The sequence below is a fragment of the Octopus sinensis genome, linkage group LG7 (assembly GCF_006345805.1).
Source record: "Octopus sinensis linkage group LG7, ASM634580v1, whole genome shotgun sequence".
Lineage (NCBI taxonomy): Eukaryota > Metazoa > Mollusca > Cephalopoda > Octopoda > Octopodidae > Octopus > Octopus sinensis.
In genome coordinates, this window is record NC_043003.1 from 47,463,503 (window position 1) to 47,491,440 (window position 27,938).

Genomic DNA, 27,938 nt, shown 5'->3' on the forward strand with positions numbered 1-27,938 from the left:
ATGATGCCACTACTGTTGGTTGTTATTGTTATTGTTTAACCTCATGTAAGCTCTTAGTGTGCAGGACTTTTTTCAGACATTCCTGCCATTATCATCTCATTTATATTTATACGCAGACAGCTATGTTTTTTTTTTCTTTTATTAGTTAATAGGGTGTAATTTAAGGGAGATTTGATTACTATTTCTAGTAGGGCAAGTGACCACATAGAGGTTTCTTCATTGGCTCATAGTGGTTAATGTTTGTTGCTATGGTGTTGGCGGCAAGTGGTTTCCATGGATAAGTATATGTTGACAAAAGAGAGAGAACATTGATGTGAGTGACTGTAGTGGGGGCAGAAGAGTTACTATTCTACTTGGTTGTTGTTCTTGTTTTTGCCTTCCTGAAATCAGCCCTTATCCAGCAGACTTTTTTTTTCCAAGGCATAATATAGCTGTGGATGTGAGTTGCTATTGTCTGCAGGTTGAACCTTGTCTTGTGGTGAAGTTTTTTAGTTCTATTATATAGCCCTTGGTTGGGTCTGATTGAGCAGACCCATGATCAGAGGCATGTAACTGCTTATCTTTTTCCTATGTGCAAAGAATCCAGGGCCATGTGGGGGTGTAATTTGGGGAGACTTAGCTGCTGTTTGTAGCAGGTGAAGTTGTCACATTGAGACTCCATCTTTGCCTCTAGCCAAGTGACCTGGTGTGATTTAAGGAGCCATTGTTCTATATAAACCTACCTCTGTCTAGTAGACGGAGGTGGGTTTATATAGAACATACACTCTGATCTGCAATAGTTTATCATTTAGAGTATTATGTGTCAACCTAAGTATTCCATAGCTTTCTTTTACATTATTTTTGCATGCCAATAGCAGGCACATGCTGCCAGTAATTACTCAGGGTAGGTAGTTGGTGACATTTATGTAGTAAAATAAACAAAAAAATAAACGAAACATAGGCAACTGAGTTGTAGGCAGATTTACTTCTGCCTTTATAACATGTAAAGAAAACGTTGTTGTACGAATGTACGCAGCAAGTGTACTGCAGTAGTCCTATGTGTAGCTTTAATACTGAGATTGAAAGGCAGGCGCAAATTATGTCTACCTAATTTACAAAGAAATAAAATATTTTGTATTTTATGCAGGGTAATCAGAGTAACCTTCATAATTTTATTGAATTAGGTGCATATTTTGCCATAAAAGGAAAAATGTTACTATTGATCTATCTTATTCAGGGTAGGCACTGCCTACCTTGCCTACCCAGGCGGCACATCCCTAGCCAATAGGTTTTAAAATGATCACAGATAGATCAAGTGAGTAAGCTAGACTAAATTGGAGCATAACTATAATTGTTCTTTTGTACTTATAGTATATACACATACATACACATATGCACACACATGCATATATATTGAGTGAAGGTGCGTGGCTTGTGATTAGGATGTTGAACTTACAATCGCAAGATCATTTTCTTGATTTGCCACAGTGCATTGTGTTCTGGAGAAAAAACACTTCATTTCACATTGCTTCAGTCCACTCAGTTGCAAATGGGCAAAGCTATGACAAACTAGTGTCCCATTCAAAGGAAGTGTTGGCCTGCTTGCCTAGCCAGTAGGGTAGCATCATTTGAAAGCTACAACCTATGCAAGGAAACACATTGTGACCAGCAGTGCAGAACAACATCCAGTGATCTGATCAATATAGTGATATATACTAATAATATATACATCCCCACACTTTGTTTGGGGTTAGTATATATATTGCTTCTACTGCTATCTTTGTGATCTGTGTTTGTCTTTTTTAAGTGGTCTTAATTGAGTGAGGGATAGTTGGTGTTGGTGGTGGTAGCATTAGTGATGGTGACAATGTTGGTGGTTGTGACAGTTGTTTTGTTGTTCTTACCCCAGGTTAGCCTTGATTGAACAGATCAATACCCAGGATCACATTGTCTGTATTAGAATACCCAAGACTACATTGTCCATTGTGTCCTTCCCTTTTTGTGGTATGGTGTTATTTTGGGGGAGATTTAGCAACTATTTCTAGCAGGATGTGTGACCACATAGAAACTCTTTCGTTTGCTCATTGAGAGATGTTTTCATGACGGTAGAGGTGGTGGCAGTAGCAGCTGTGGCAATGAGTGGGCCTTCCTTTTTTAAGATGGTATGGTGTTATTTTGGGGGAAATTTGGCTACTATTTCTAGCAGAATGTGTGACCACATAGAAGCTCCTTCATGTAGAGATGTTTTGATGATGGAGGTGGTGGCAGTGGCGGCAATGACAATGAGTAGTTTTTGTGTTGTATAATGTTTCATGTGGAAGGAGTTGAATGTTGGATGTCAGTCTATGATGGATGATGCTTTGGTGAGTGGAAGGAGATAGTATGAGGATGAAAGATTAGTCTTCTGGACCTATTATATGCCCTAAGGTACTACTTGGGTGTAATTTAACTATGTTTTCCTACAAATTCCCCTGTCTATCACTGCCTCAGCTATCCCCAACATCAATTTTCAGAGCACTAACGCGTTGATGCAAGCTGTTCACTTTCACATTCTGTGTGTGTGAGAGAGAGTAAGAGAGAATTAAAAGTAGGGAGATATTGTTAATATTCAAGACCTAAAGGCTGTAAGAGGCCTTAAACACATCACTCTGAGTTGACAAAGTACTTAGGGGTGTTTTATAGTATTTCTCTAGCTGCTTGTATTATCTCTCCTGTGGTACCTGCATATAACTGGATACACTGGACTGTTGACATCTTAAGTATCTCATTAATGGAGATAATGCAGTACTGATGACAAGATGGAAATTAAGTGTTATGTTCAGATGTGAGAGAGTGAAGATGGTTGGAGTAGAGGTAAGGGAATCAGAAACAGATCAAACAAAACAGGAATGAAGTGTGGCAGTCATGCTTATTTGAGTGAGGTCTCACTTTCTCAACTCTATTATCTTCTACTCAACTTCGCTATCCTCTACTCAACTTTGCTATCCTCTACTCAACTTCGCTATCCTCCACTCAACTTCGCTATCCTCCACTCAACTTTGCTATCCTCCACTCGACTTTGCTATCCTCCACTCGACTTTGCTATCCTCCACTCCACTTCGCTATCCTCCACTCCACTTCGCTATCCTCCACTCAACTTCGCTATCCTCCACTCAACTTCGCTATCCTCCACTCAACTTCGCTATCCTCCACTCAACTTCGCTATCCTCCACTCAACTTCGCTATCCTCCACTCAACTTCGCTATCCTCCACTCACCTCCACTACCTTTCACTCGACTTCATTACCCTCTGCCATCCTCTGTTCATCTCTCTTGCATTCTGTTCATCTCAACTACCCTCTACTCAATTCCATTGTTCTCTCTTTCACTCAGCAATCTCTCCTCAACTCTACACCCCTTAACTCAATAACCCTCCACTCAACTCAACAATCCTCTACTTACTTTGTCAGCATTCTGCTTAAACCAGTAATCCTCTACTCAACTCCAACTTATCATCCTCACTCATCAACTTAATCAAAGCCATGCAAATGTTATATCTACAATTCAGAAATAAAACACAGTTAAACTATGTGCAAAAAATGAAACCTGTTTGAAGCAACTGCATAGATGATAAGCATTTGATAAATGGATCGTATATTAGCACTATGTCAACTGTGCTACATTTCTAAAGTTTAAAAATAAGACAGAGAATAGTATTAAAAAAAAAAGCATAAGGTTCTCAAATTATCTTAATTTCAGTATTTTTTTTATGTCATAAATATATTTACAGACAGTGAACATTGATAAATTAGCAGCGATATTAGTTGAAACTATAATTTTTCCTTTATTATTTCTAGTTGACTTTTTACTGTTCCCTGTATGAATTATGTTAGCACTAAATTGGTTATCTTTCATTTAGATGTCATCACTGAATTATTTATTCTCTAAGCAATTCTATTTTACTCCCATCCAATACACAATCACTTACTGATTCACTCATCTCTATTTTGGAAAAATATGATTGAAGGCTATATTTCATTAATGAGGTCAGAATAAGACCAAATCATATCTAGAGTTGTCTCCCCTCCTTGCTCTCCCAAAATGGCTCATGTCGTTAATGACATTCGTCATTGACATATATTTGGGTTTTATCCCTTTCCACATAATATTGTTCTAGTTATTGTTTTACTACTCTCATAAAATATGTTAAAACTAGCTTTTCATGCTGATAGGGTCACTGAATTAAGTAATCTCTGTCAAAAGCTCTGAGCTAACTTTTGCCCATGTCCACTTTTGCCTCAAGTATTCTCTTGCCAAGTCGAAGATTACTCTTTACTCTTACTCTTTTTACTCTTTTACTTGTTTCAGTCATTTGACTGCAGCCATGCTGGAGCACTGCCTTTAGTCGAGCAAATCGACCCCAGGACTTATTCTTTGGAAGCCTAGTACTTATTCTATCGCTCTCTTTTGGCGAACCGCTAAGTTACGGGGATGTAAACACACCAGCATCGGTTGTCAAGCAATGTTGGGGGACAAACACAGACACACAAGCATATACACAACACATATATATACATATATACGGCGGGCTTCTTTCAGTTTCCGTCTACCAAATCCACTCACAAGGTTTTGGTCGGCCCGAGGCTATAGTAGTAGACATTTGCCCAAAGTGCCACGCAGTGGGAATGAACCCGGAACCATGTGGTTGGTAAGCAAGCTACTTACCACACAGCCACTCCTGTGTAATATTTAGTGAAACTGTGCTGCTTAAACCTTAATTTCTTACTTTTGCTCATTTTGGGACAATAAAATTCCTACACCAAAAAAAGGAATGTAATAATTTTGAAAAATCATTATTAAATTGATTTAAAATCTTTTCAACCATACAAAGATACAGTGATGGCTGTGTGATTAAGAAACTATCTTTGCAACCACATGGTTTCAGGTTCAATCCCACACCTTGGGCAAGTGTCATTGGTTGATCAATGCCTTGTGAGTGAATTTGGTATACAGAAATTGTGTGGATGCCCATTGTGTGTGTGCATGCTCACACATGTGCATGTTTGTCCTCCACCATCACTTAGTGGTTGGTGTTGGTTTGTTTATATCCTTGTAACTTCATAAGTACCAGACTTAAAAATAAGCACTGGGAGTTGATTTGTTTCACTGAACTCTTCAAGACAGTATCCCGCCATGGCTTCAGCCCAATGGATGAAACAGGTAATAACAGATAAAAGATCTTTTTGTTTATACTTTTCTCATTTTCATTGTTCTCCCCTTTTTTCATTTTAATTTTTAACAGAACCCCCTTGGGTCGTGCACGAGCATGGTTGAGGTTGGCTCTCATGCAGAAAACTTTGGCTGATTATTTTAAGTTAATCATAGAAAAGAAAGATGATGTATTAAGGTAAGTGTTTCTGAAATTCTTTCTCCAGTTCTTCATTTGTATAATTTTGACTTGTAACACCATTATTGTGAGTCACTTTTATGTCTTGAAATTTGGAGATTAAGATTCTATGGTCCCTGAATATTTTTCAAGAGGATCCATAAATAGTGCTAGTTGTAGCATAACCATAGTTAACACTGAATGAGCTGAGCAGGAGTACCATAGTAGCTGATCAAGCTGTTTAACTCCTTAGCATTCAGATTACTCTGTGAAAATGTAACGCTTATTTATTCATTGTTTTGAATTATTCATGCATTATCTTGTAGCGTCATGATTTTGGGGATGTGAATGTTTATTCTTAAAATGACAATGTAGGGTAGGTGAGAGGCTGTATCTGGCTGGTTTCAACATACAGGTAGAATATTTGGGCTGGATATGGCTGGTTTGAATGCTGAAAGGTTAAGGATGTCTGGCAAAATGCTTCACCATAGTCAGATAACGTAAATGTTTTTAATTCTGTACTTAAATGATTTTTTGGTTTCTTTTTTAGCTTTTAAATTCATTTTTCTTCATTTCCTTGTTTAGGTTAGTTCTGAAAATTAGCATATTTAGATATAAGCTCTTCGAGAACCAAATTATTAATTATTGGTTTCTATCTTAATTGTGTATTTTTGGCTAAGATAGACTGTTAGATACACTTACTACCAAATCCACTCAGCTGCAAAATTGTACCACTTAAAGGCACAATTGCTTGTAAGTAGCAAGAGCATATAATAATTGACAAATTATTTAAGTAAGTTTGTTGTATTGAGCTTAAATTTTCACTCAGACAAACAACCTAGACCTCTTATAAGATGACTAAGCTTATATATCAATCTATTACTTTTGTGCAAGAAAGAAGACTGAAATTATCATTTTAAGAAAAACAACAGTTTGAGACAGTATATAATTTGAAGGAATGAAATGATAGGTTCTCTGTTGCGTAGAAGGTAATTTGGTTGCCTGGTACTCAAAAGATATGTGGTTCAAGTCATGTCAATGGGCTTGTTTCTTCTTTCTGTCTCAAATTGTTGGTTATAATGTCTCCTATCATTAGAATAAAAAATTTAAACAGCTAATTCACAACATATATAGTTTCCTTTGTCTTTTGCTTCAGATATTTTAAAACTGAAATTTTAGCAATAGATCCTTTATCTTATAAAAAGTGTTTCCCCTTCTCCAATGTCAAAGTATCAATAATCTTCTGTAAAGAGTTATCCTAACTATAGGTAGTGAGATCACAGAAGTATTTTTGGAGTTCCACTTATCATTGCTCTTACTTCTAGTACACTTTTGTGACATATACCATCATGCAAGTGGTGTTTTTGTTTCCAATATTTTAAGAAAATATGTCTGGTTATGGGGAAATGTTACTTTACATGGAAACAGCTGTGGATTGGAGACTGGAAAAGTTTCTGGCCATATAATATCCACCTCAATAAGTTTCATCTAACTCATGCGAGCATGGAAAAGTGGACGTTAAAACAACGATGATAATGATGTTGATGTTGACAACGATGACAATATATATATATATTTGTATAGGCACAGATTTGGTTGTGTAGTCGAACCATTTGATCATGGTATCAGTCCTCCTACATGGCATTTTAGGCAAGTGTCTTCTACTATAGCCCTAGCTTGACAAAATGTCTTATGAGTGGATTTGGAAATGGAAGTTGAAAGAAGCCATCAAACGTGTGTGTGTGTGTACTCTTCGCTTGACATCACATGGTTGTAAATAAGCATTATGATCATACTGGTAATGTTGTTTGTTTCCAGCCTTGCATGAAAAACATGTCTGGTCATGGGAAATAATATCTTGCATGAAAACAAGTGTTGCTGACAGGAAGGGCCTCAGCAAATACTGTTTGATCCATGCAAGCATAGAAAAGTGGACAATAAAAGGTGATAATGGAGATCACACATGCACGCATAAAGTGCATTGCCATATCCAACTGTTGTTAGTCCCGTAAACAGACTCCAACAATGATTATATGGAAACAGATCATTTCATGCAACTTTGTTTTTTTTTCTGTTTCAGTGAGTTTTATGAACGTGGTGCCATAATGGTGGAAGACGAAGGTATTGTGATAACTGGATTGCTTGTTGGTCTTAATGTCATTGACTGCAACTTGTGCATCAAGGAAGAAGACCTGGATCAGCCTGTGAGTGCAGCTGTTGAATCTACTTTTATTCATTTTATTTTTCTGTTCCTTCTTTCTTTGTTTTTGGCTTTAACAGCTTTTGAATGATGTAGTGTACAAGATATATTATGTAAAACAATTAAGAATTATTAATGACTTGTAGGGACACTGTATTCGGTTACCCCAAATCTCCAGCCTAGAAAAGAAGCAAAGTTACAGAAGTATCAAGGGTAACTTAAAACCAGCAAGACCTGGGAGAAGTACCTTTCTTCGGGGAAACATATCAGGTGTGATATTGAGGTAGAGCTGAAAAAACAGGGACCCAACTGGAAAATGCAAGCCCAAGTCAAGAACAATGATTAAAAGTCATTGATAACTTATGCTCCATAGGAGTGAAGGGCTTAAGTGATAATACAAGAGTCATGACCAGGGACATTGATTTAATTGTTGACCCTGTTAGCTTTTCATAATCTCTGTGGCACGATACAAATAAGTATGAGTGGTAGGATGATGTGGTCTTAATGCTGGGTCTGTATTGGACAGGCAAGATTTAATGATCTCTGAAGACTTCAGAATCATCCTGGAGCTTTATGTGCCTTCTTGTAGGTGTAGGTAGAATTAAAAGCAGTGTTGGAATCTCGTGTCAGTTTTACAATGTTAGTACTACTTACAGCTACTACTTGTAGCTTGACAGAATGGTGTTGTTCTTGAACCCAGACATATTGCAACTCTGGTAATAGTATATGAAATACTAACCTATCAACTAGTCTTCTGATGTCCTAAAAATTCAGACATCTGAACTTCTTTCATTAGCAAAAAAAAAAAAAATCCTCAGATTTTACAGAGAAGAGAAATGAAGAAAACTATGATGTTCATGCCCAAGAGTATTGGGCCTGAAAAATGTAGTGATAAACATGGAATCAAATACCGAGTTGCTTATATTTGGTCTGTCAAGTATTAAAAGCACTACATACCTCAAGGAAAATATTACTCACTCTGTTTTTTTCTGTTATGACACTGGATACTATTCCACTTTGTAACAATACAATGTTTAATGAGCATACACTGGTTTTCCTCTATTTTCCCCTCTATTAAAATATGCACTACCCTGTGTAGTGCATATTTTAATAATGGTGGAGATTACTTTCTAATCTGCACCATTAAAACATTCACTTTCTCATTTCTAACCTAGCATTAAACCACACACACTCTCCTATTTCTAACCTACAGTATGCAAATGTCATTCAAGTTAACCAGTGTTTAAAACACTTTTTTAAAGAAAAACCTCTTACAAAACCTCATTCATTGTGCTTCCTCTATTTTCAGATGGGTGTTATAGATTTCAGCCTTTATTTGAGAGACAACAAAGTCCCAATGGATACTCCTGACTCTGATAGGTAACTACTTTCTTTTGTTAGTATTAGAAAGAAAATGCAAAATCTTCATGCATATTTTTTAAGGGTATATATTTTGTTTATTGTGATGCGCAAATGACACTAATGAGACTCAATACTTTTGGTTGTTGTTGTTGTTGTGGTTGTTGTTATTGTTTGTCCCCTGATCCATCCTGGTTGGACAAACCTATAATCATCTTGACTGTGAATATCAATTTATTTTTTAAATTATACATTTATTTATTTTTACATCAAGTACTTCATTTGCTAATGGCTCCTTTTTTAAAGACAATAGTGCGTGACCTAAGAGGAGATTGGCTGTCAGTTCTAATACTTAGAGTAACTACATGCAACATTTTATTAGACTATATTAGAATGGTCACAGTGGGTGTGTTTTTGATCATAGACCTGCTTGATTTGGGCTGGCCTGCATTTACAACAACATTACAGCCCACCTTTGGTAATAGGGAACAATATACTGGCCCCTCTTTCTAACCATCCAATGCCTTATTTATTCTCCATATCAATAATATTAGCTGTTGGTTGTGGTGGAAAGTGATGTCTCCTTGTTTGACACTCTTGCAGCTTTTCTGGGTGGTTAAAGCAGAGTTATATCATATTTGCCTCCCTGTAAAGTTTGATGTATTGTGCTTCAGTTCTTTTTATCCCCAGAGACTTTAGTACTGCATTCACCTCAATATTAATCCACTAATCCAATTAAAATCATATCCAACTTGTTCAGAAGGTCAAGGCCATTATTACTGAGGGGTGTAGATAATGAGATTAACCCACAAAATCAAAGCACTCAGTTTGAATTATTGCAATTGTTTGGTAAAAAGGGTAAGTTATTTTGTAAACATGATGTTACCTGTTTTAGTAATTCTCTGGAGATTCATAAAATATCCTCACCTATTATGGCATTCCTTAGTAACTACTGGACATTTGTCACATGACAAACATACTTGAATTGTTGTGGGTCTTTTTCTTTCTTCCTCACTTTCTTTCTTCCTCACTTTCTTTCTGTACTCGCATTGATGTAATTCTATTGGGTTTTGTGTATGTATCTTAGAACTTTAGTATGTGTGTTGAGTTCACAAAATCCAGCTGATGTGAATAACCCTTCTGTGAGTCTGACTGTACCAAATGTTGCAAATCCTATATGATCTTCAATTTGACCATTTTCCATACTAACCGAAATTCTATGCACCCAATAACCTTTTAGGGTTGTGAGTCTCTTGTACATTTTATTAATTATATTAAATGTTGTCTGTTTCTGTTTTCCAGTGCTGAAGGAAAATCAAAGATGGCTACCATTCTTGACCAGAAGAACTATCTGGAGGAGCTGAATCGACATTTGAAGTAAAAAAAAAACCTTGAATGCTTTCGTTTCCTTTTTATCTGCACTAGTCTTTATACATTAGTAACTTGTAAATCAATACATTGGTTCAAGATTACATTAGCAATTGATTTATTGGTCATGATGCTATATTAATGGCTTGGTATATTGGCACTTTAATAGCAAATTCAATGTTGGTACATTGATACAGTTGTTGATTTGTTGCTGGTACCTTATTGGTACATTGGTAGCTGGTTCTAATGTTGATGTACCAGAGTGATATTTAAAAATGTTTGAGAAGCTCTGCTGTAATGATTCAACCTCTCTCTCCTGTTGCCTTCTCCAGGTTCAGAATAAAAGACAAATATGGTGGTACAAAACTATCTGTAAATAGTCATTATAAAGGACTTTTTTGGCTGCTCTCTTACTGTTTGCTTTACTTCTTTCTGTTTTTGCTCCATTCTGTACTCAGTTCCTGGCATCAATTTTTAATCCTCTCCATAATCCACCCCATATTTCACTTTTTACTACAATGCAAACACTCCTCTCTCTCTTTCTCTCTCTCTCTCTCCTTCCTTTTTTCTTTTTGTTTTTCCTCTTCTTTCTTTAAAAGTTTTTTTAATCCTCTTAATCTTTTTACCTCCCTTCCATGATAATACTAATAATAGTGTGTCTGCTTATCAAAAATTTCTTGATGATTACACAAAAGGAAGGTTTATTTTCCTTGATACACTGTTATAGATATCAAGAAGGGCCTCTTTCCTGCTGCTAACAACTGAACTGTAAAATTATATGGGCATTTAAAAAAAAAATTTGTCAGCAAGGCAATCTTGGGCAAGCAGAGTGATGTGCCTTGGCCTTACTTAGCTTGTATCACATGGAATCTGCAATATGTTATGGCTAGAATATTGAACATTGAAACCATTTTTTGTTATACATTACTTTACTATGTTCTATTTTCTTTTCAGCGCCACAGTAACCAATCTACAGCAGAAACTGGAGAGTGTGCAGACCACAAATGCTCTTATGAAGGAAGATTTAGCAATAACCAAAAACACCATATTAACTCTACAAGAAGAAAATAGTACAATTAAAAAAGAAAAGGAAATTCTTTTAAATGATCACAAACGAAAACTTGAGGTAAGTTAACTCCTCTTTTTCTGTTTTTAGGAGTTGGTTTGCCAATGTCTGTGTGTCTTTCTGACTGTTGTCTCTTATAATTGTTGTGCTCTTGCTCTCTCTCTCTCTCTCATTCTTTCTCCATCTCTGTCACTCTCCTTTTTTTATTTCTCTCTGTTGTCACCTTGTTGTCAAGTCACTGTTGTAACAAAGTATTGTAAGCTTTGAAGCTAGAGCACACACCAGTCCATAGTCTGGTGTGTTTATACAGCTGAGTGGTGAAGTTCACTTTGCAATTGCAAGGACCCAGGTTTGAGCCCACAGTATGGCATTTGGGCAAGTGTCTTCTATCATAACCTCAGGTTGACCCAAGTCTTCTGAGTAAAAAATTGGGTTCACAAAAAATGTGATATTTCCACGTTCTTGGAACAAATTTTTTTCATGCACTCTAAACTTACAGTCCTTGCAAACCTGTACGAAACCACAACAGTATGGAAAACTAATTATGTTAATGATATGTTAGGTTTTGTATTTACATTGAAACTATTAAGGTTTAAAAATAAAAATGAAAAGTTGTCATTTTTATGTTACTCTTATTCATAATAACTTCAAAAATAGGGATAGATACATTAATGGACATAGACAGAGAATACAACAGGATAATTGAACTTAGACTAATGATAGGGGACATGACAGCAGTGGTAGTTTTTCCCTATGTTCTATTGTCAGGATTGACAGAGAAACAAAAGAACTTTTTATAAGTCCCTCTGACAGGCCACTTTGCAAACAGACAAAAATGACTTCAGCATTATGATTGGTGACTTTAATTGGCATGCTGGAACAACAGGATGGATACTCTGATATGGCCACAGTACAATATATGAAGAAAGATCAAGATGCAGGTCATCTAATCATTTGTAACATAAACAGAAAGTTGGTGAGCCATCCAATCACCAAATACTTTGACAAATATGCTCACCAGATAGACGTAGTCATCAGGAAATGGCATAGGCAACTGATTGTGAATGCTGAGTCTTTCTCCTGTGCAAAATGTACTACTCAACATAGATTAGTAATTAGTGAATTTTGGATAAGAGCTTGAAGGTCTCAAGTAGAAGACAAACTAGAGAAGGAAGGTATGTCAGCTGAAACATCCTACTGTCATCCATAACTCCCAAAATGTATTTTACAGTGTCTGCAATTAGAGGAAGAGGAGATAGCAGAGGAGATAGAGGACAATTGGGCCTTGCTGTGAAATTCAGATCAGGTTTGTGATTGGAACAAGATCCCATTCCTAGGAAAACAGAGGGTGACATGACTGTGGAATCATACAGGAGCTAGAACTATAAAAGTTGTGTGCCTTGAAAGAGTGGAGGAAGGAACACTACTGAGAAGTTAGAAGAGAAACTAGACATCTATATAGATAGTTAGCAAAAGAGGAAACAAATAGTAAGAGGTTTGCTAATGCTCTATATTGTGCAGATCAAACACTTCAGTTTCAGATTGTGAGGTAGTGTCAGGATAAATAAATTAGGTTATTGTTGGTGAAAAACACATACAGAATTATAGTGGTGTATACACACCCTTATGGACACTGAAAAGAAAAAGGCATGAAAATAATCCTTTGAGGATGTGTGAAGTAAAGAAAAAGACAAGTTGACTCAACAAAGGGATTCATTATTGAGTTTGACTGTTATATAGTAAAAAGGGTTATTAATAATTTGAAAGTACATAAAACAACAAGCTATTCATGGTTAGTTTCCAAGGTGACATAGTATGTGTATTGGTTATTCACATAGTCAAGCAGTCCAAGGAGGTAGTATCCATAATGATGAGAACATCACCATGAACTGCTACGAGAGTTAAGGAGATGCTGTAGAAAGACAAAGTAACTAAGAAGTTAATTTGTCGTGAAAGTGGCAGAGAGAGTTACAAAGAGAGTTATAAAGTTTAATCATGAAAATTATCAAATTGTAATGAAGGAAGCTTAACAAAATTGTGTATACAGTAAGGTGTTAGGTAAGGATGGTAGAAGAAAGAAAGAGAGAGAGGAGGGAGAATTGTGTGGTAATAGAGAAAAAAATGGAGAAATGATGGCAGGTATATTAATAGCAAAACAGATAGATTGGTCAAGACTGGTGAAAACAACATGATTAATTCAAATGTTGAAAAATTGGTTGGAGTGAAATGATTCAAAAAGTATGTTACCTGGTAAAGAGGGTAGAATTGGGTCAGTAAAGTTGAAAAGTATGTTTAAAAAGTAAACAGGAAGAAATATATGGAAAACACATATTTTGTTGGTGTCATATTATTTTTTTGGAGAAAATTTAAACATTAACATATCTATTCATTCTCAATATGTTCTGGTAAATTTGAACATGAATACATGATCACTGTCATTTTTCATCATCAGAGAACATCTCTCTTTAGATGACATGTATTCATAACCCATATGATTCACTGGCAGAAGGGGTTCTTTGAGATACTGTTTGTGTTTCAACCTTATGTGTCTCTTCAGTGAGAGCTACCACCACCAGACCAATGAATTTAACAAGAGTACAGGCTCTTGTTTATAGAAATCAACCAATAAATAATTTGATGATGTTTGCTGATGTTTCTCAAAACATAATTCATGAACTACATGCAGAATAGCAAGAATCTAAACACATTTGAGTCTACCAAAATATATTGAGAATGGATGAATGTATTGTTTGGACTCTCACTGTTCTGCATGCACCTCATGAATTATCAAAAATTATAAAGGAGCTAAATAAAAGAGTATATAAGGGGAAGTTACTCCCAGTAACTAAATTCAGCATTTATAATAGTAGAAAGGTTTTAAAATACTTGAGCAACTTTGACCGTTTATATAAGCTACAAGCTCTAAATTACAATGCTGTAGGGATTCTTGGGGGAATAATATTTCCAGTGTTTCAGAATGCAAAGTTGGCATAGTTTATTAGAATCAGAATAGTCATAGCAAAGAATTATTTTTATTGGATTTCAAGAATCCATATGTATTTGGACAAAGTAGTATCAGATTGTCTGATTTGATGTCAAATGTATTTTGAAAGAATTTAATGTTAATTTAATACATGATTTAGAAACTGTGTTAGTTTTTACAGGTGTACAATATAAAACAACACGAGAAAGTGGGTCAACCACAAGTTTGAACTTAGATGATTCATCAAGTGAATAACCTACACTAAAAAATTTAATGTTATTAACAAATGCTCTGCTTTCACTATTCTCACTGGCAACAATGATTAATTTATGTGATCAGTTTTATTGCTCACAGCAGTGTTTGGTAATCTTTCCCTTATATAGTCTTTAATCAATTTTGATGTTTCCATGCAAATAAAATTGTGGATATATACTAATCATGCTGTTTCATATAATAATGAGACACAAGTTTACTACCACATTGACAATGCTCAAAAATTTCATTTTTTTTTCTTTTTTTGAACAGTATATCTCAAAGCAAATAAGGCTATAAATATATAGTGTGTAAATATATAAGATGGGTTAAAAAGCCTTTTGCATAGGAAAAGTCAAAGGCTGCTTGTGGGACTTGAACCTACATCTCTTGTTAACATGACAGGTGTTGTACCATGGGACAAAAGCAATCCTTTGGAGTCCTTTATCCATTTTAGAAACTTTATTCTTACCAGTGAGAATTGTATGTTGTTGAGGTCATAAGAATTTATAAACTTTGAGGGAAATAATTCTCTTTTGGAATGGTGTATCTCGGAGAAGATAAAGCTATAAAGAATAGTGGGTAAATAGTTGGTAAAGCAACCCTTTGGATAAAAGAGTCAAAGGCTATGCATGGGATACAAATCCACATGTAAACATGAGAAGTATTCTAATTTTCTTGTGGCTTGGCATCAAATATTATCCAACATCAAATAGTCTGACAAAATGTTAGACAAAGTGAGATATAAACATACAAAAATAGCCAAATATTTGAAATATTGAAATGCTGTATAGGTAGTTATGGGAAGATTTGTTTCCTTTTTAAAATGAAAACATCAACACTATAAACTGTAAAATGATTTTAAAGTTAAAATAAGTCTAAAACAGAGTTCATGGTTTGTAATTACTGGCTTCATGAGGAATCTTCTGTTAGATAAAAAAACTGAGTCATGTTCTCATTTAAGTGAACACACATCGTGCAATAATTTTACTGGGTACAAAGAGTGAAGTTGGATTCAGATAAAAATAGTCAATCAAGACATCTTAGAGCATTTGTACAGGACAGAATGCTTGTAATCATTTGGCAGATGGATAGATATGATATTTATCCGCTTGTTTTCTGTGGAGATATTAATGAGTTAGTTGCTTTTGGAATTCTTTAACCTTTAATTTGGACCCAATTCTTCCCAATCATCTGGTAACCCTACTTTTTGATAACTCCACCTCAAAAATATTCCATCATTAATTCATGACATTTTTTCATTGAAAATGCATCACGTATTCATATTATTTTTGTTGATGATGATGATATATTTATATAAATAAATGTATTTGGCCAACCCATGCATGAATGGGTTGACCAAGTATGCTATTGAGGTATTGTTTTACAGCTAGCTGCACTTTCTGTCCCTAACTTTTGTCTGTTTTTCAAGTATGGGATCTCTTACCCCTCACAACTTCAAAGGAGGTGAAGGAAGCAGATGAGTTGTCGAAAGGAGACTTGCCAGTAACAAAACCACTCATATATCACAGCTTCCATAGCCACAGGTGTAAAAACGCACTCCCCCCTCTCTCTCTCTCATGCGCATGCGTGTGCACAACAATTTTCTTTCAGTGTCTGAATTCACTCACAAGGTTTTGATTGGCCTGGAGCTATTGCATAAGGCACTTGCCCAAGGTGCTGCCCCATGGGACAGAACCTGAAGCCATATGGTTGAGAAGTGAAGTTCTTAACCTCACAGCCCTGCCTATACTTATACTTCCCATCTATCCAATCTAGTCACATAGCTTTGGTTGGACTAAGGCTATAGTAAAAGACACTTGTTCTATATATATATATATATATATATATAAATGTATATAATACACACACACACACACATTGACTAATAACTTTGATGACAAGTTTCACTTTTTGTATGCATTTTGTTTTCAACTTTCATAAATTGTAGTTACATATCTAGCAAATAAAACTACAGTGAAAATATCTATTCCAAATTCAGTTTTAATCTGTTCTCTCTTGGTATTTACATTAAAAATATGCATTATGAGTGCACTTACATCAGTTTACAAGCAAAATAGATGTAAAAGCTCCCTGCCATATTTTCCCTTCAACGATAGAATGCAAAACTAAATGAAGTTAACTCTATATTCCAAGGAAATTGGGAAGATGGTTTTAAGTATATTTATAATGAATTTTTAAATTAAATCTTTTGTGAGTACTGCTTAATGTTGGTTTCAGAGTATATCTTAATTGCTCAGAGGGCTCATTAATGATAGTCAATAGCATCTGTCACTTCAGTGACTTAATAAGCAGTAGGTGAGATATTGCAAAAAATCACAGTAGCCAGATTAAGGATGCAGTGGAAAAAGTTTGGGGTTTTTCAAAAGTTTTTTTTTTTTACAGATGATAGGCAAATTGTGTGATACTTCGTACAACATACAGTGTTGTGTAATAGCTAGACATGGGTGCTAATTGTGGTGGATATGCAAAGGCTGAAATGAAGTGAGTATGCTCCACTGAATGTGTACTGTTTGTGTGCATGAACAGTGAAATACAATTGACCTGAGAGAAATTATATATAAGTGGAAACAACTGTGCTACTTAGGACAGAAGTTTGTGCTGGCATGGATATGGAAGATGACAGTTGAATAAAGAAGTGCTAAGCGATCTTGCAAAAGACGAAAACTAAAGAAGACATAAATAGAAGTGGCCAGGGATGATCATAGGATGCTGAACTTTACAAAGGAGATGATGAAGGACTACATCAAATGGAGAGATTCTCTGTCAAAACTGACCTGTCTAACCTATGCCATCATGAAAATCAGATGGGAAAACGATGATGAGGATATGTATTTTTGAACAAATTGGTCAAACCATTTGAGCATCATAACTCTGTGATAACCAACTATTTTTTGACAATTATGCTACAGTACCTTCTAATCATTGAAAATAAATCATTTTCCAGTTTTATGAAATACAGCCGTTGTGTTGATCTACATGGTTTTCTGTGAGACGACTTTACATCATTCTACTGGTATTTCATTTTATAGATCTTGATCAGAACCGACTTTGGGCCACACAACTACAGGTGTTGTAGCTGTGTAGTTTGCTATGATGTACACTGCATACCAGCCATGCTGAAATACAAAATATTAAAGCTGAAAGAAAACTTAAGGATTTTAAGAATATAGTTTTTATCAAAGTCTTTACTACAGTCTTTACCAAACCATAAAAGCCTAACAACTAGAAACAGAAACCTCACTTGGCTCAAATTATGTGTTGTTCCCTAGCTTGGCCAAAATTCACTGCTGGGTTACTCGTTCCTTTTAGTAAGTTATTAGAAATTGTGATAGCTACAAACACTGAGTTCAACATATTTGTTTCTGTTAGAGCTGAAACATGCCTTGAAACCTTCCAACACGAATGCGTATATGGAACATTAAAACAGCTGAAACATATCTCAACTGACACACTTCATTTCATACAGCCAGCCACTGCATTGTAGAAAAAAAAAACAGTCATAGATGAAATTGAAGCTGGACATGAGAGTTATTTCTAAAGATATTGGTTGTCTACCTAGATGCCTTTATGTCTATTCTGTCAGAACAAGCCTGTGCTTGTGGGTTTTTATTTATTTATTTATACAACGGATATTCTTGGGGAGGAAGGACTAAGCATAGCAGTGAATACAGCAATGGTGGTGAAAACATGGAGAGATGAGATAGTATGAGATCAGCCAACTCTGAAGAATAGAAACCATTATAGTAACAGTTGGACAGTTAGAGAGAGAGAAGACAACACATCTGTGGGCCAAAGGCTGGAATGTCTGTTTGTGATTTAATGCAAATCAGTTGAGTGGCCTTTCTGTGGATGTAGTCCAGGATGTCTGTGTGCATAGCAGCAGTACTGTTCAAGATGTGGAAGCAGTGCTTCATTATGGGTCTCACTAATCATCATTGTTTTCACCATTATTATCATCGTCTTTTTTTTATCACCACCATTTTCATAGTCATTGTTGTCATCATCATCATAGCCACTATCAACATTGATGACACCACTATTGTTATCCTATCAACATCATCAACACCATCATCATTCTCATCATCATCAACATCAAGTGCAACAACAAATCTGATTAACTGCAACAAAGATCAATGTTCTGAGTTGTTGAAATATCAAGATGTCTGTGATAGTGACAGAAAGAGTGAGATTTATAAGGTATCTGAGGAACATGGATTGTGTTGCAATATATTGCCTTATACTGCTTATTTAATTAATACTCATATAGTTACACTAACTTCATCAGGAGTATGCAATCTATTAATCAAGAAACCAATCCAAGATTTGGTGATGAGTGGTGGATAGAAGAGCCTTTTGTCAATGGGAATTAGTGCTCCACCATCACTACAGGAATTTCATTTTTTTTTTGTTATCTTCTTCCTCTAAGTAATCTGGCACCACCCAGATGTGGATTTGTGATGTTCACTTTTGGATTGTTGCCCATTATCGTTTGCAGCTGACGAAACAAGACATCGATATTGAACGAGAGACATACCAAACATCCCGTGCCGGTCTCGATAGTCTAGTTGCCGAGGCCAAGAAACGTCTGGAAGACGAAACTCAAACTAGGATAGTGAGTATTTCTGTTAACAACTTTTATACGACAACAAATCTTGTTCTTCTTCCATATAAACAAGAAACTGTTGATTAGCTTGAACTTTCATTTGAATTTTCTTTTGCTCTCTCAAATACTTTCAAACTCTTTTCTTCACTCTCTGACTCTCTCTCTCTCTTTCCCTCTCTCTCCTTGTTTCTTTCTATATATCTATCTACATAAATACATATGTACATACACCAACACCAATAGCTTACATTTGTTGTCTGATACAGACTATTCAGTTGATTATGTTTGCTGGAGTTTATGCATTTTATCTACTGAATGTGTAGTATCCTGTAGAATTAGATATATACTTCCACAATAAACAGTAATGGATAGAGTTTTGTAAAGCAGGTCTGTTTCTTATAAATATGTAATTCTTCAGTGAGTGTTTAGTGGATGTAGAATTGGATGTTTTTCTAGAACATGCAATTCTCTAATCAATACATAGTGTCTTTTCTACAATACACAGTTCTCTAATGCATGAACGCATGTGTAGTACTTTTAGGTACATGTTCTACAATGCACAGTTCTCTAATGAATATGTCGTGTCTTGTACAATTGGATGTTTCTATCATAAACTATGGTGCATATGTAGTATACTATGAAGTAGATATATTTTCCTATAATACAGTCAGTTCTCTTATCAATGCATAATGTAATATAGAGCCATAATATATAGTTTTTTAGTAAATGTTCAGTATCTTGTAGAATTGAATATGTTTCCATAATGCACCTTTCTTGAGTGAATGTTTAGTATCTCTTAGAGTAGCGTATCTTCTACACTATACCATTCTCTACTACATATGCATTATTCTGTAGAGTTCTTATTTCTTAGTGAATTATCTAATGGATACAGAAACTTTTTAGTATGTGCAGTGGGATTTCAAAAAGAGGCTAAATGTAAAGTGTTTTTGTAGGGCATGTAGCTGTAGGTGTGAATAGTGTATTCCCTTGATGTGTATGTAACCTTAGGGGAAATTCACAGTATCTTATAGAACAATTGCAAGACCATAGTGTTACATTGAAGAATGCAGATATTAATTGTATGGATTTTCCTTTTTTCCTTTTCTTTTTTTTTTAAGAATTAGGTATAGTTAGTTAACATATTTTGTGACTTTACTATCTTGTGTAGAGTAACAATTTAGTATTTAATTTCCCATCAAAAATAAAGTGGAAATAGTGCAGTTGGTAGTTGGTTATGTGTGTGTATATAGTTAATCATTTTAAAAATTAGATATCTTGTATTTTCATTCTTAGTTGTTTAGCTGGGGTTTTTTCCATAATATTTTTTGTATTATTCTGTTTATACTCTTGCCATTTTATCTTTTGGTTGAAAATATCTTCCATCTGATGAAATTCCGATACTTGAGGCAGTATATTGCATCAGTCATATGCATAAAATAATAGTTGTATATACATAAATATTATGTATAGATGATATGTATATTTATATATATATATATTTTTTTTTCTTCACAATATATAATGGATATATTTCTGTTTAATAATGCTATTTGATGTTGTTTGTCTCAATGTTACACACACACAGTTCCTCTCCTTCACTGCAAAATTTTACACTTTGCTTCTGACTGTATTTCTGCAAGCACCTTTCCTGTAATCTTTAAGCACCGATATCTGATATATGTCAAGTTGTTTTGATATTGTAACAGATCATGATTTGTTGTACTGTTAAATTGTTACATTTTGGAGAAAATTTCTTTGTTTTAAATTGTAAAAACTGTCATTTTAAAAATTTTATTTGTAAATTTTTCTTAAATATTTTTCCTTGGTTGATTCTTCTTACTTACAGCATTTTCATGTTCCTGCAGAAAAAAATGAAAAATGATATAACTTTGATTTATAGTAATTAAATGAAGGAATGTTTGGAGGGAATTAGTAGCTGTAATTGCTAGATATGTGGCACAAGGAAATTAAATTACTCTAACTTTGGTGCTAATAATAATAATAATATAACAACAACAACAACAATAATAATAATGGTTTCAAATTTTTGGCACAAAGCCAGCAATTTTGGGGAAGCAGGTAAGCCAATTAGATTGCCCCCACTGTTTAACTGGTACTTATTTTATCGACTCCCAAAAGGATGAAAGGCAAAGTCAACCTTGGTGGCATTTGAATATAATAATAATAATCCTTCCTACTTTAAGCACAAGGCCTGAAATTTTAGGGGAAGGGAGTAGTCAATTACATTGACCCCAGTGTTTCACTGGTACAATTTATCGACCCTGAAAGGATGAAAGGCAAAGTCGACCTCGGCAGAATTTGAACTCAGAATGTAAGGATGGGTGAAATGCCACTAAGCATTTTATCTGGCATGCTAACGATTCTGCCAGCTTACTGCCTTAATAATAATAATAATAATAATAATAATAATAATAATAATGGTTTCTACTATAAGCACAAGGCCTGAAAATATGGGGGAGGGGCTAGGACAGGTCATCACAATCTGAGTTGGTTCTTGTTTGAGGTCTATTGCCCTCCAATGTTTGGTTAAGGGATCACACTTTTCTCACCTATTTTCATTTGGCAGGGATTTTACAGCTGGATGCCTTTCACAACACCAAACACTATACAGAGTGTATTGGATGCGTGTTTTTCTTTCTTCCTTTTCTTGTTATGGTACCAGTATTCGAGATGTTATCATTTCCTCAACAAGACAAGACTAATGGAGTCCAGCAAACACTATGATGTCTCTGCACATTTGCCAACCACTTTACAGAATGTACTAGGTGCTTTTCATTCTTGGCACCAGTGCTCAAGAGGGTGTCATGTTCTTAAGAGTCCTCTTAGCATTAAGATATCTCTGTTTGTTCATTCACCATTTCACAAAATGCACTTGATGCACTATATATATAAACATACATCGTCATTGTTTTAATGTTCACTTTTTCATGGTTGAATGAGGTTTATTAAGACAAATTTTCTATGGCTGTCTTTCTTCAACAAATTCCATCTGACCCATACAAGTGTGGAAAAGTGGATGTCAAAATGATGATATATATATATATATATACACACACACACACATTTGATAATGTTTGTGTTGTCATAATATTTTTCATTGTACCTTTTCAATATCAGGGTTTCTTGCTCTTCCTTATGTTTTATCATTAAAGTTTCATCTATAGCATTCTTTTGTTATTACAGAATGTTTTAGGGTAGTTTATGAATATCCTAAAACATTCTTATATAACAACGATAGACAAATCTTTAATAATAAAATGTGATTAATTGCTTAAACTTTAGAAATAAAGTTACCTCCTTTTCTTTAGATAATGCTGATTTGTATTTTTTTAATGAGGTAAAAAAGAACCTGTGTGATTATACAAAAAAAGAAACAAAAAACTAGGACTGGTAGGATTTAATCTTATAGCAAGACACTGAACTGAATAGCAGAAAATCTTCCTACATTAACCTTCTGCAATGTTTCTTCTCATACACATATTAAAGGTAATTATTCGACACTCAAGAGTTGATGTAAAGGGAGATAATCAGGTCAGCCTTCATCCTGCAGATCAAGGATCAGATGTGTTCTTACCTTGATTATCCTATTTCTATTCAGGTATAAGGTATTCAGAACCACATTATTGAATGAATCCTGCCATTTTCTTTTATTTTTTTGTTTTAGAAAGTTAATTGGTATTTGAGAGATATTCCTTTGTTGTCAGTGTAAATGTATACATGTACAATTCTTTTAATAGCTTCTTTTATTGGGCTCTGATCATACTGAATGGAGGGAGAGAGAGATACATGGAACCTATCATTAACATCTTCATTTTCTAGCTGAAGAAATTTAGTTTTTGCTGTTTGAAATTTCAATTACAGCTGGGTGAACGGAGAGTTTATTCATCAGGAAAGTGTCACCTGCAAATTTGAAAATTAATTTTTCTGTAACTTTAGCTGTGATAATAGTAATTACAATAATCTCCGCCTCAAATAACAAGAACTCACAAGTAACTGGCGCCACAAAAAAAGCACCCAGTACACTCTGTAAAGCTGTAGAAACCATGCCAAAACAGATGTCTGGAGCCTGGTGCAACTCTCCTTCTTGCCAGCTTCTGTTAAATCATCCAGCCCATGCCTGCTTGGAAAACGGAAGTTAAACAATGATGATGAAATTGCTAATTATAGTCAAGAGAATGTGTGAATTAATTGTCATTAAAGGAAAGGAATGTTTCTACTGCATCTAAAATGGATCATAGCTTCTCAAAATGCAGTACAGTTACTTGTATTTAATTAGGTGAATAAAACTTGTTCTTTACTTAAATTATACATTACTTTCTTCCTATTTCTCTCATTTCTATGATATTCAGAATATTAATGATAATACTGATGTATATATAGACACTTTTAATGAGTTTAATATAGAGTTTTAATAAGGTGCTATGGCAATTTAAAAAGTGATTATCAGATATCTGGAAAATTCAATTATCCAGCAACCCTCAGTTTCAGTGGTGCTGGACAGGAGGGAGTTTACTGTATATTAAAACTGTGACTAACTGTTAGATTTGAAATCTCTTATTTTGCTTTTATTGTGTCTTCAAGAAAAAAATTGACTATATTATTGTGTTCTGTTGCCAAAGGTTTATATTTTATTACTGGTTCTGCATTTTTTGCTTTGTCAAGACATCTCATTGTCATTGCTCAAGACATCCAAACTAAAACAGACACCATGAGTAACTGTGGATCATTGTTGTAAGAAACAAAATAATTCCTACCTAATGAGTGTTCTGTTACCTTGCAGGCTTGGATTTGATTTCCCCTCATGAGAACATCATAGAGAGAAAAAGACTTCCTGACTAATTTCTCTACACATGCTATAAGTGCAGGCATGGCTGTGTAGTTAAGAAGCTTGCTTCTCTACTTTGTGGTATCAGGTTCAGTTCCACTGCATGGCATACTATAGTCGCTGGCCAACCAAGGCCCTGTGAGTGGATTTGGTAGATGGAGACTGAAAGAAACTTGTGTGTGTATGTATTCATGCACACGTATACTTTTGTCCAGGTATCATGTGATGGTTGTAAATGAGCATCATCCATTGTACAAATGATGTTGTTTGTTTCCAGTCTTTTGTAGAAAACATGTCTGGTCATGAGAAAATATTACCTTGCTTGGAAAACAGTTGAGGGTTGGTGACAGAAAAGGCAGCATCAAGCTGTAGAAAATCTGCCTCAACAAATTCCATCTGATTCATGCAAGCATGGGAAAGTGGACATTAAATTGATAATGCTGATGATGATACTGTATGAAGGTCAAGTTTTCAAAAGATGGTCCTACAATCTAATGACTTATGGTGATCATATTTGTCTTGAATATATATGAACTGAATATATCTTTGATACTTTTCTTGGGGTGTTTCTTCACTCTAGTTTATTGATATTAATTTTTCGTATGAAATTTGTGGGTAATATATTATGTGAATAGGTTTTTGTCTGCTACTACTGCTGCTGCTGCTGTAGAAACAGTGGATTGTCTGACTGCAAAACTGCAAGCTGGCAGTCATTGGCACACTAGACAAAACGCTTAGCAGCATTTCATCTTGTTTTACATTCTGAGTTCAAATTCTACCAAAGTCAGCTTTGCCTTTCATTTTTTTTGGTGGGGTGGGATTGATGAAATCAGTACCAGTTGAAACTGAGGTCAAAGTAATTGACTTGCTCCCTCCCCCCAAAATTTCAGGCTTTGTGCCTATAGTAGAAAGAATTATTATTCATTGTACAATAAAGATTTAAAATACTGGTTTTTATTATCTTTTTCTTCATGTTAACTGTTAAGATGTAACAAAAGACCTTGGACAGAAAGTAACTCTCAAAGGAAATAGGCCATTCTATAAAGGATAGACATGTTGGTCTTGGTATCCAACTGTAGTGGTAGCTAGAGAGTTGAATGATCTCCCTTTCAAGAAAGAACACAGAGTAACCTCCCTTCTCTAAGTTTCTCAAAGCATCAGTGTCATGGAGTGTGATTCTTAATTATTCTAGAAGCTTAGCGTTTCTCTTGGAAATTTCTAGAATGTCTAGCATTCCATTAATAAAAACGGCTTGCTAGCCCTTCACTTCTTAATCGATTAGACTTAGAGTCATTCAAATCATTGCTATGTCCATCTATTTCTCTATGCCATATGACTGAAAGCCACCACTTAGCTGTTACTTCTACATTTTCTATCTCTGAATCTTCTTGCATAGATTACTTCATTCAACTAGATTCTACATTTTGATTCTATGTATCATCATCGACCATTAAATAAAATGTATTTTTATGTAGTAAATATATAGGTTTTGAATTTATTCTTCATCTCTTTATGAACTATTGTAATAACATATACGTAGCCACATCAACACCTTGTACTAACTATATATTTTTACTACACAACCATTCCAAGTGGTACGTCAATTTTCTGAGTGTCAAACATAATGGTCTGATAATAACTTGGTGGCACGTAAAAAGCACCATTTGAGTGTGATTATTACCAGTGCCGCCTTACTGGCATTTGTGCCGGTGTCACATGAAAAAACATTCCAGTGAGGTCATTGCCAGTGTTGCTGGACTGGCACCTGTGCAGGTGGCACGTAAAAAACACTATTTGAGCATGGCCATTGCCAGTACCGCCTGACTGGCCCTCGTGCTGGTGGCATGTAAAAGCACCCACTACACTCTCGGAGTGATTGGTGTTAGGAAGGGCATCCAGCTGTAGAAACTCTGCCAGATCAAGATTGGAGCCTGGTGCAGCCATCTGGTTCGCCAGTCCTCAGTCAAATCGTCCAACCCATGCTAGCATGGAAAGCGGACATTAAACAATGATGATTTCCCATTTTTGCTGCTGATCATCCCCACAGTCTTCATATCTCTATTTTTAAATCAGCATATTTCAAGATCTTTCTTCTTTCTTGTCTGAAGGAATTGTGACATCTGTTATAAAGCTTTCTGGACTAGTTGCTTGCATTGACCCCACTGTTTCACTAGTACTTGATTTATCGACCCCAAATGAAAGGCAAAGTCAACCTCAACAGAATTTGAACTCAGAATGTGCAGACGGATGAAATGCTGCTTAGCATTTTGCTTGGCGTGCTAATGACTCTGCCAGCTTGCCACCTTTCTGTCATATATAATGATACCTGATGTACTTACTTTGTCCAATTGCTTTGTCAGTCTGGATGTCACAATTCCATAGAATTTTTGACTTACAAAGTTCATTTAGAGCCTTTTCTGGTTACATGATTATACCACATGTCTGATGTGTCATACCCATTTTTTCTCATGAAGTGACCAGTGTTGAATTGTTAGTGTTGAGGCAGTGAGTTGATGAACCATTAATGCCAGATAAATTGCCTTGCAGTTTTTATTTTGGCTCTGTATTTGCCTTTTGTTGCTTTGTGGTTGATGCAATAAAATACCAATCAAGTACTGTGGTTCATGGTATCAGCTAACACTTCTCCTTGAAATTGCTAGCCTTATACCTAAATCAGAAATCATAATTATTATTATTATTATTATTATTATTATATTATTATTGAGTGAGAGAGCAGTGCATGCCATCAAAGTGACACTGGGGTAAAATATACCAAGCCCAATATACCCATCATGACTACCCGTCTGATAAGGGTACACCAGGCACATGCATCACAACCATATGTGCGCGACATGGTGACCTCATATCAAGATAAACAGCACATGACCTTGCAGGTGGGGCCCAGTTAGAATTTTCTTCAGGTTGAGTAGCCCATCCCACTCAAAAGGTCCCTGAATAAGGGTTGTTTAAGGATGTTGAAAGAACCACCCATGTTTCCGGAGGTGAATTATTCAAACCCTAAAGAATCCCTCTCAACACATGGCTATGATGCTCCCCCACTACTTCTGCTCATGATCAGAGATGCACATATCGTCAGCCACTAAGGGACATGCTCAACTGGTTAAGGTCAAACAACTGACAAGCAAATCTGTGGTATTGAGCAGAATATTTGTTGTAGCCCATCTTTTATACCAAAACAAAACAATGTACATGATAACACTTCCAATCAGTTAAGATCAGAAGCCATGAGAGCCACTGCCTGGTACTGCATCAGGGCATTTATTATTATTATTATTATTATTATTATTATTATTATTATTATTACAGTTATTATTATGTTGAATGGTAGATTGGCAGTCATTAGAGCATTAGACAAAACACCTTGTATTAATTAGGGCTCCTTGTGATCTGAGTTTAAATAACCCTGAGGTCAACTTTGCTTTCTGTCCTCTCAAGGTCGATGAAGTACCTGTCAAGTGCTAGGATCACTGGTATTGACTAACTCTCTCCCTCAAATTTTAGGCCTTGTACAAATGCTTGAAACAGTTATTATTTAGAGTGATGAATTGGCAGACTTGTTAGAGTATTGAATAGACTGCTTTGCAATGTTTCGTTCTGGTTCTTTATTTTCTGAGTTCAAATCCTGCTGATGTCAATTTGGTTTCCATCCTTTCAGATTCAAAGACATAGAATAGTAGTCAAGTACTGAGGTTAATGATATCAACTATCTCTTCCTTCCCCCACTAATTCCAAGCCTTGTAATTATCCTAGACACAATAACTATTAGCTGACAGAACCATTACCATACTGGACAAAATGCTTAGTGACATTTCTTTTGGTTCTTTATGTTCTGAGTTCAAATGCTGCTGAGGCCAACTTTACCTTTCATCCTTT

At 35.3% G+C, this 27,938-nt stretch overlaps 1 protein-coding gene across 6 annotated transcripts in view; it reads left to right on the forward strand.

Annotated features, from left to right (window-relative positions):
* The window catches only part of LOC115213814 (RUN and FYVE domain-containing protein 2), a 250,820-nt gene that overhangs the window by 98,033 nt on the left and 124,849 nt on the right, over positions 1-27,938 (forward strand). For 5 of the 6 annotated variants that reach the window (XM_036504738.1, XM_029782693.2, XM_029782692.2 and 2 more), the window contains exons 4-9: positions 5,260-5,364; positions 7,424-7,547; positions 8,853-8,923; positions 10,205-10,279; positions 11,225-11,396; positions 19,091-19,207. In XM_036504738.1, the coding sequence (XP_036360631.1) occupies positions 5,260-5,364; positions 7,424-7,547; positions 8,853-8,923; positions 10,205-10,279; positions 11,225-11,396; positions 19,091-19,207 (664 nt within the window). The remainder of the gene's footprint in view (positions 1-5,259; positions 5,365-7,423; positions 7,548-8,852; positions 8,924-10,204; positions 10,280-11,224; positions 11,397-19,090; positions 19,208-27,938) is intronic. The other variant, XM_029782694.2, reaches the window with a different exon arrangement.